Source organism: Meles meles, chromosome 7, assembly GCF_922984935.1.
Source record: "Meles meles chromosome 7, mMelMel3.1 paternal haplotype, whole genome shotgun sequence".
Lineage (NCBI taxonomy): Eukaryota > Metazoa > Chordata > Mammalia > Carnivora > Mustelidae > Meles > Meles meles.
The window spans coordinates 142,358,224-142,368,025 of NC_060072.1; the positions used below are offsets into that span (position 1 = coordinate 142,358,224).

Here is a 9,802-nt window from a genome sequence, read left to right on the forward strand (position 1 = left end):
TTAATTGTAGGTAGAATTTGAATTAAAACAACAAATAGTTAATGAAGGCGAAAAATGAGGTAAGATAGTTTTCAAATAGCCCAGCTTATTCGAAATCGGAAGCTTATGCATACTCATTATTGCGATTCTTAAACAAATGTGTAAACATGTTTCATTAAGCTTTAATTGTAACCGTTATAACAATAAAGATAAGATCAAGTACATCTAACCTCTAGAGGAAAATAAAGGAACAACATGTTTTTTTGTTTTACCTGACTGTTACATACTGTTTATTTTTTTTATTTTTTTTTTGCAGTTTTATGGTTTTATTAACACAAATATGACGTGCACAACAAGCTGTCTATTCATTTTCTTCGCTGCGCAGCCTGGCGTTGGGATTGGTGACTCTGATTGCCAGCTGGGCTGCTCTTTCCACAATAGCTTTGCGGTTCTTGGAGGAGACGTTGTGAGCAATCTCTGCACAGTAAGATTTGTTGCACATCAGCAGCGCTTCAAGCTCCTTGACATTGTGCACTAGGAACTTCCTGAAGCCACTGGGCAGCATGTGCTTTGTCTTCTTGTTGCTCCCGTAACCAATGTTGGGCATCAAGATCTGGCCCTTGAATCTTCTGCGCACCCTATTGTCAATGCCTCTCGGCTTCCGCCAGTTGCGCTTAATTTTGACATATCGGTCTGACTGGTGCCGGATGAACTTCTTGGTCCTCTTTTTAACGATCTTGGGCTTCACCAAAGGTCTGAGGGCAGCCATGATGCCCAGTAACAGATGGCTGCCACCTCCGCAGGCAGTGCCGAGGAAGAGAGGGGGACATACTGTTTATTATGTTCCAAGCACTGTTCATTTACTACTCATAACATTGCTATCATAATAATTGCTATGAACTATTTTCTATTAATATCCCATTTCATAGATGGTTTACAAATCACGATAAATAAAAAAAATAAAAATAAATTGACAAGGAAGAAGTACAAACATAGGAGGAATCCATATACGTGGAAAGAGTTACCTTCCTACCTTAAGGCAAAGAGAGTCTCAGATTGAGCAAAATAGATCCAACCACATTCTACTTGCAGGATAAAACATTTAAGGAATGATACTGGAATACTGGAAATGAACAAAAGGGAGATTTTACTTAGCGGGAGATACCTGTCACCAGCCTTTAATAGGTCACCAAAGGATCGGAACTATAAATGACATGCTAATTTTTAGTAATTATATTGACTTTTATCATATTAAACTATGGTGTTGACACTATGAACATAAGCATCCATCTCTCCAAGAACCTCTGGAAACAGTGCTCATTGACTATTGGGCACTTTTATTCACTCTGCCCAGGGAAGGGCTGTCCTGCTTCTATTATTTGGAACCGTGCAGTCAGAACCTGGACCAAGATAATCAGACAAGAGAGAGGCTGCTCCTTGTTGCCTCGCTCTGTGAAGACAGGCTCTCTGAGTCTGTGCTCCCAGACTTGTGCAGTTCACAGCAAAAAATAGGATGTTGAGTGAAGCTGCACTTCAAAAGGCCAGTGTTACTGTTCTTTGTGTTTTAGCTTGCTCTGTAAGCGATCTAAATCATATATTCTCCAAGGTACAAAGGGGCTTAGTTTACAAAATCTTGTAAGTAACTGATTACTTTTACAGTATGGGTCCCTGAGCTAGATGATCTGCTGTAACACACTTGAAGAGAAAAAGAGAAAGAAAGAAAAGATTCCCTAGTTTCTCTCTTTTCTGAAAAACATGGAGAAAGAAGGAAATTCCTAGGAAATGAAGAATTTCATAATATTAAGGAGCTATCAAATCATCATTTTTGTGAGATGCTGTTTAATAAGCACATATTGCTGCCATCTCCTAACGTGTCTAACTTATTTTCTTTATAAGGGAATTTCTCTGACTTGTCAGATGTCTCTTGGAATAAAGAAATTAATGAGGGATATCTGAGCTCGCCAGTAATGCTCTTCTCATTCCCTTAATTATATTTGAGAAGAAGAGATTATTTCCCTCCTAAATGAAAAAAAAAAAAGGTTAATCTGACTGCTGGGTGAACATGTATCATTTGAAACAAGAAGTCAATTATTACAGTAAGAAAAATACCTCCTAATGTAAAGCTTTGTTCTTAATGGGAAAACTCTCTCTCCAAGAAAGGAATAGGACCACCATGATTTTAGATCTAAGAGGACTCATTTGTTATGCTAATTTTCACTCACAGACTCTATTACACATTTTGGAAATATATATTCCACTCACCCCTGCCCCACACACCCCTTCTCCAGAGACTTTATCCCTTCTACTCTTTGCCTCGGCTTCAACAGTGCCCCCAGGTTCCCAAGGATCCCGTTTCAGAGCCCTCTACATGACTTGCAGCCGGACTCTAGGCTGTTCTCCATACATCCCAGACTGTAGTCAGTTTTTTTTTTACATTTTTTGTTTTGTTTTGTTTTGTTTTAATTAATTTATTTATTTTTTCAGCATAACAGTATTCATTGTTTTTGCACAACACCCAGTGCTCCATGCAATACGTGCCCTCCCTACTACCCACCACCTGGTTCCCCCAACCTCCCACCCCCGCCCCTTCAAAACCCTCATGTTGTTTTTCAGAGTCCATAGTCTCTTATGGTTCACCTCCCCTTCCAATTTCCCTCAACTTCCTTCTCCTCTCCATCTCCTAATGTCCTCCGTGTCATTTGTTATGCTCCACAAATAAGTGAAACCATATGATACTTGACTCTCTCTGCTTGACTTATTTCACTCAGCATAATCACTTCCAGTCCCGTCCATGTTGCTACAAAAGTTGGGTATTCATCCTTTCTTTATTTTTTTTTTTATAAACATATAATGTATTTTTATCCCCAGGGGTACAGGTCTGTGAATTGCCAGGTTTACATACTTCAAAGCACTCACGATAGCACATACCCTCCCCAATGTCCATAACCCCCTCCCCCTCTCCCAACCCCAGCTCCCCCCAGCAAACCCCAGTTTGTTTTGTGAGATTAAGAGTCATTTATGGTTTTTCTCCCTCCCAATCCCATCTTGTTTCATTTATTCTTCTCCTATCACCCTAAGCCCCCATGTTGCCTCTCCACGTCCTCATATCAGGGAGATCATATGATAGTTCTCTTTCTCCAATTGACTTATTTCACTAAGCATGATACCCTCTAGTTCCATCCACGTCGTCGCAAATGGCAAGATTTCATTTATTTTGATGGCTGCATAGTATTCCATTGTGTATATATACCACATCTTCTTTTTCCATTCATCTGTTGAGGGACATCTAGGTTCTTTCCATCGTTTGGCTATTGTAGACATTGCTGCTATAAACATTCGGGTGCATGTGCCCCTTCAGATCACTACGTTTGTATCTTTAGTGTGAATACCCAGTAGTGCAATTGCTGGGTCATAGGGTAGATCTATTTTCAACATTTTGAGGAACCTCCATGATGTTTTCCAGAGTGGTTGCACCAGCTTGCATTCCCACCAAAAGTGTAGGAGGGCTCCGCATCCTCGCCAGCATCTCTCATTTCCTGACATGTTCATTTTAGCCATTTTGACTGGTGTGAGGTGATATCTCATTGTGGTTTTGATTTGTATTTCCCTGATGCCGAGTGACGTGGAGCACTTTTTCATGTCTGTTGGCCACCTGGATGTCTTCTTTGCAGAAATGTCTGTTCTTGTCCTCTGCCCATTTCTTGATTGGATTGTTTGTTCTTTGGGTGTTGAGTTTGCTAAGTTCCTTATAGATTTTGGACACTAGCCCTTGATCTGATATGTCCTTTGCAAATATCTTCTCCCATTCTGTCAGTTGTCTTTTGGTTTTACTAACTATTTCCTTTGCTGTGCAAAAGCTTTTGATCTTGATGAAATCCCAATAGTTCATTTTTGCCATCGCTTCCCTTGCCTTTGCCATTGTTCCTAGGAAGATGTTGCTGCGGCTGAGGTCGAAGAGGTTGCTGCCTGTGTTCTCCTCAAGGATTTTTGATGGATTCCTTTCTCACATTGAGGTCCTTCATCCATTTGGAGTCTATTTTCATGTGTGGTGTAAGGAAGTGGTCCAATTTCATTTTTCTGCATGTGGCTGTCCAATTTTACCAGCACCATTTATTGAAGAGGCTGTCTATTTTCCATTGGACATTCTTTCCTGCTTTGTCGAAGATTAGTTGACCATAGAGTTGAGGGTCTATTTCTGGGCTGTCTATTCTGTTCCATTGATCTATGTGTCTGTTTTTGTGCCAGTACCATGCTGTCTTGATGATGACAGCTTTGTAGTAGAGCTTGAAGTCCGGAATTGTGATGCCACTCACTTTGGCTTTGTTTTTCAATATTCCTTTGGCTATTCGAGGTCTTTTCTGGTTCCATATAAATTTGAGGATTATTTGTTCCATTTCTTTGAAAAAAATGGACGGTATTTTGATAGGGATTGCATTAAATGTGTAGATTGCTTTAGGTAGCATGGACATTTTCACAATATTTATTCTTCCAATCCAGGAGCATGGAACATTTTTCCATTTCTTTGTGTCTTCCTCAATTTCTTTCATGAGTACTTTATAGTTTTCTGCATATAGATTCTTAGCCTCTTTGGTTAGGTTTATTCCTAGGTATCTTATGGTTTTGGGTGCAATTGTAAATGGGATTGACTCCTTAATTTCTCTTTCTTCTGTCTTGTTGTTGGTGTAGAGAAATGCAACTGATTTCTGTGCATTGATTTTATATCCTGACACTTTACTGAATTCCTGTACAAGTTCTAGCAGTTTTGGAGTGGAGTCTTTTGGGTTTTCCACATATAGTATCATATCATCTATGAAGAGTGATAGTTTGACTTCTTCTTTGCCGATTTGGATGCCTTTAATTTCTTTTTGTTGTCTGATTGCTGAGGCTAGGACTTCTAGTACTATGTTGAATAGCAGTGGTGATAATGGACATCCCTGCCGTGTTCCTGACCTTAGCGGAAAAGCTTTCAGATTTTCTCCATTGAGAATGATATTTGCGGTGGGTTTTTCATAGATGGCTTTGATAATATTGAGGTATGTGCCCTCTATCCCTCCACTTTGAAGAGTTTTGATCAGGAAGGGATGCTGTACTTTGTCAAATGCTTTTTCAGCATCTATTGAGAGTATCATATGGTTCTTATTCTTTCTTTTATTAATGTGTTCTATCCCATTGATTGATTTGGGGATGTTGAACCAACCCTGCAGCCCTGGAATAAATCCCACTTGATCGTGGTAAATAATCCTTTTAATGTACTGTTGAATCCTGTTGGCTAGTATTTTGGTGAGAATTTTTGCATCTGTGTTCATCAAGAATATTGGTCTGTAGTTCTCTTTTTTGGTGGGATCCTTGTCTGGTTTGGGGATCAAGGTGATGCTGGCCTCATAAAATGAGTTTGGAAGTTTTCCTTCCATTTCTATTTTTTGGAACAGTTTCAGGAGAATAGGAATGAGTTCTTGAAATGTTTGGTAGAATTCCCCTGGGAAGCCGTCTGGCCCTGGGCTTTTGTTTGTTTGGAGATTTTGGATGACTGTTTCAATCTCCTTACTGGTTATGGGCCTGTGCAGGTTTTCTATTTCTTCCTGGTTCAGTTGTGGTCGTTTATATGTCTCTCGGAATGCATCCATTTCTTCCAGATTGTCGAATTTGTTGGCGTAGAGTTGCTCATAGTATGTTCTTATAATTCTCTGTATTTCCTTGGTGTTAGTTGTGATCTCTCCTCTTTCATTCATGATTTTATTGATTTGGGTCCTTTCTCTTTTCTTTTGGATGAGTCTGGCCAGGGGTTTATCAATCTTATTGATTCTTTCAAAGAACCAGCTCCTAGTTTCATTGATTTTTTCTATTGTTTTTTTGGTTTTTATTTCATTGATTTCTGCTCTGATCTTTATGATTTCTCTTCTCCTGCTGGGTTTAGGGTTTCTTTCTTGTTCTTTCTCCAGCTCCTTTAGGTGTAAGGTTAGGTTGTGTACTTGAGACCTTTCTTGTCTCTTGAAAAAGGCTTGTACCGCTGTATATTTTCCTCTCAGGACTGCCTTTGCTGTGTCCCACAGATTTTGAACTGTTGTGTTTTCATTATCATTTGTTTCCATGAATTTTTTCAATTCTTCTTTAATTGCCTGGTTGACCCATTCATTCTTTAGAAGGATGCTGTTTAGTCTCCATGTATTTGGGTTCTTTCCAGCTTTCCTCTTGTGATTGAGTTCTAGCTTCAAAGCATTGTGGTCTGAAAATATGCAGGGAATGATCCCAATCTTTTGATACCAGTTGAGACCTGATTTGTGACCCAGGATGTGATCTATTCTGGTGAATGTTCCATGTGCACTAGAGAAGAATGTGTATTCTGTTGCTTTGGGATGAAATGTTCTGAATATATCTGTGATGTCCATCTGGTCCAGTGTGTCATTTAAGGCCTTTATTTACTTGTCGATCTTTTGCTTGGATGATATGTCCATTTCAGGGAGGGGAGTGTTCAAGTCCCCTACTATTATTGTATTATTATTGATGTGTTTCTTTGATTTTGTGATTAATTGGTTGATATAGTTGGCTGCTCCCACGTTAGGGGCATAGATTTTTAAAATTGTTAGATCTTCTGGTTGGACAGATCCTTTGAGTATGATATAGTGTCCTTCCTCATCTCTTATTATAGTCTTTGGCTTAAAATCTAATTGATCTGATATAAGGATTGCCACCCCAGCTTTCTTCTGATGCCCATTAGCATGGTAAATTGTTTTCCACCCCCTCACTTTAAATCTGGAGGTTTTAAAATGAGTTTCTTGTAGGCAGCATATTGATGGGTTTTGTTTTTTTACCCATTCTGATACCCTGTGTCTTTTGATTGGGGCATTTAGCCCATTAACATTCAGGGTAACTATTGAGAGATATGAATTTAGTGCCATTATTAGCCTGTAAGGTGACTGTTACTGTATATTGTCTCTGTACCTTTCTGATCTACTACTTTTAGGCTCTCTCTTTGCTTAGAGGACCCCTTTCAATATTTCCTGTAGAGCTGGTTTGGTGTTTGCAAATTCTTTCAGTTTTTGTTTTTCCTGGAAGCTTTTGATCTCTCCTTCTATTTTCAATGATAGCCTAGCTGGATAGAGTATTCTTGGCTGCATGTTTTTCTCGTTTAGTGCTCTGAATATATCATGCCAGCTCTTCCTGGCCTGCCAGGTCTCTGTGGATAAGTCTGCTGCCAATCTAATATTTTTACCATTGTATGTTACAGACTCCTTTTCCCGGGCTGCTTTCAGGATTTCCTTTTTGTCTCTAAGACTTGTAAATTTTACTATTAGGTGACGGGGTGTGGACCTCTTCTTGTTGACTTTGAGGGGGGTTCTCTGCATCTCCTGGATTTTGGTGCTTGTTCCCTTTGCCATATTAGGAAAATTCTCTCCAATAATTCTCTCCAATAGACCTTCTGCTCCCCTATCTCTTTCTTCTTCTTCTGGAATCCCAATTATTCTAATGTTGTTTCGTCTTATGGTGTCACTTATCTCTCGAATTCTCCCCTTGTGGTCCAGTAGCTGTTTGTCCCTCTTTTGCTCGGCTTCTTTATTCTCTGTCATTGGGTCTTCTATATCACTAATTCTTTCTTCTGCCTCATTTATCCTAGCAGTGAGAGCCTCCATTTTTTATTGCACCTCATTAATAGCTTTTTTGATTTCCACTTGGTTAGATTTTAGTTCTTTAATTTCTCCAGAAAGGGCTTTTATCTCTCCAGAGACGGTTTCTCTAATATCTTCCATGCCTTTTTCGAGCCCGGCTAGAACGTTCAGAATCGTCATTCTGAACTCTTGATCTGACATATTACCAATGTCTGTGTTGATTAGGTCCCTAGCCTTCAGTACTGCCTCTTGTTCTTTTGTTTGTGGTGATTTTTTCCGCCTTGTCATTTTGTCCAGATAAGAGGATATGAAGGAGCAAATAAAATACGAAAAGGGTGGCAAAGACTCCAGAAAAATGCGCTGTAACCAAATCAGAAGAGACCCCAAATTGTGGGGGGGAGGGGAGAAAGGGGATAAAAAGAGGTTCAGACAAAAAAAAAAGAAAAAAAATTAAAAAAGAAAACAAAGAAAAAATATAAAAAAGAAAGAAAAAATATATATTTTAGATAAACTAGTCAAAAAACGTTAAAAAGAAAAGGGTAAAAGTTTTTAAAAATTTAGCAGAAGAAGAAAAAAGAAAGGAAAAAAAATTGAAAAAAAAAATTGAATTAACCGCAAGACTAAAGAATCATGGGAGAAAGCCATGAGTTCCGTGCTTTGCTTTCTCCTCCTCTGGAATTCCGCTGCTATCCTAGGTATTGAACCTGCTTTCCTTGATAGATGCCCTTCGTCCTGGCTGGATATTTTGTTGATCTTCTGGGGGAGGGGCCTGTTGTAGTGACTCTCAAGTGTCTTTGCCCGAGGCGGAATTGCACCGCCCTTACCGGGGGCCGGACTAAGTAATCCGCTCAGGTTCGCTTTTGGGAACTTCTGTTCCCTGAACGCTTTCCATAGAGTTCCGGAGGACGGGAATGAAAATGGCGGCCTCCCAGTCTCCGGCCCGGAGGAGCCGAGAGCCCAGGGCCCCACTCCTCAGTGCGCCTCCAGAGGACAGCACCCAATCACTCCCGTATCCCCAGCCTCCAGCCGCACTCCGAGCTCACCCAGCCCGCGACCAGTTCAAGGTAACCCTGAGCTGAGAGTTCAGTCTTCGGCTCTGTCTCTGCAGCCGGCTTCTCTGTTCTAACACCTGCGAGCTCTGCGACACTCCGACACCCCCGATCCTTCTGTGACCCTGCGGAACCTGGGGCCACGCTGACCCCGCGTGGGCTTCACCCCGGTTTAGCCTCTGGAGCAATGTCCCTCAGTGGAACAGGCTTTTAAAGGTCCTGATTTTGTGCTCTGTTCCTCCGCCGCTTGCCGGGAGCTGGCCCCTCCCCCCGTGGTCTATCTTCCCGTTGTTTTAGATTCACTTCTCCGCCAGTCCTACCTTTCAGAAAGTGGTTGATTTTCTGTTTCTAGAATTGCTGTTCTTCTTCTCTTCGATCTCCCATTGGATTTGTAGGTGTTTGCAATGTTTAGATAAGCTATCAAGCTGATCTCCTGCTACCTGATGTAGTCTCAGCCTGCTACTTCTCCGCCATCTTGACTCCTCTCCCTGTAGTCAGGTTTTTGATGTAGTCTCACAGAACCATGCTGCCACCCAGGACTGATTATGTGCACGACCTTGTTCCTTGAGCGTTGACCTTTCCAACAACCTTAGTGGTATTCCTGACTCCTGTCCCGCTATTCTCCACCTTTCCCTTATCCCCAGCCCATCACAGAGGTTTCAGCATGAGTTATAACAGTGCTCACATGAGCTTGGTCACTGTAACATTTTCCTACATTTGAGTTTCTACATTTCCTCTGAGTTCTGAATCACCATCTAAGATTTGTCTTGGGGTATCTGGTGACTCAGTGGGTTAAGCGTAGGACTCTTGGCTTTGGCTCAGGTCATGATCTCAGGGTCTTGAGATCCAGCCCATCATGGGGCTTCTACTCAGCACAGTGCCTGCTTGTCCGTACCCCTCCCCCACCACTCCCACAGATGCTCTCAATCTCTCTCAAGTCAGTCAATAATAAAATATTTTTAAAAATTGATCTTAAACTATATTTTTTACTAAATTGTGGCTCTCTTAGGCCAAGCTTTCAGATATAAATTTTTCATTCTTTTATGCTAGTTTCTTCTATTTTAGTTAAAAATCCAATCTTTGCAAAGCCCTAAACATTTACAACACTGTTAAGCAGAATATTTAATAGTTTTTAAAAAGCTTTATTGAATAAAAGATATACACCATAAA

At 40.6% G+C, this 9,802-nt stretch overlaps 1 protein-coding gene across 1 annotated transcript; it reads right to left on the minus strand.

Moving 5' to 3' along the window:
• Positions 1 to 281: 281 nt before the first annotated feature.
• On the minus strand, positions 282 to 794 carry LOC123946876 (60S ribosomal protein L32-like). Its single transcript, XM_046012721.1, has one exon. The coding sequence runs from the start codon at positions 746 to 748 to the stop codon at positions 341 to 343; it is 408 nt and encodes a 135-aa protein (XP_045868677.1). The 5' UTR covers positions 749 to 794; the 3' UTR covers positions 282 to 340.
• Between the last annotated feature and the right edge of the window lie 9,008 nt (positions 795 to 9,802).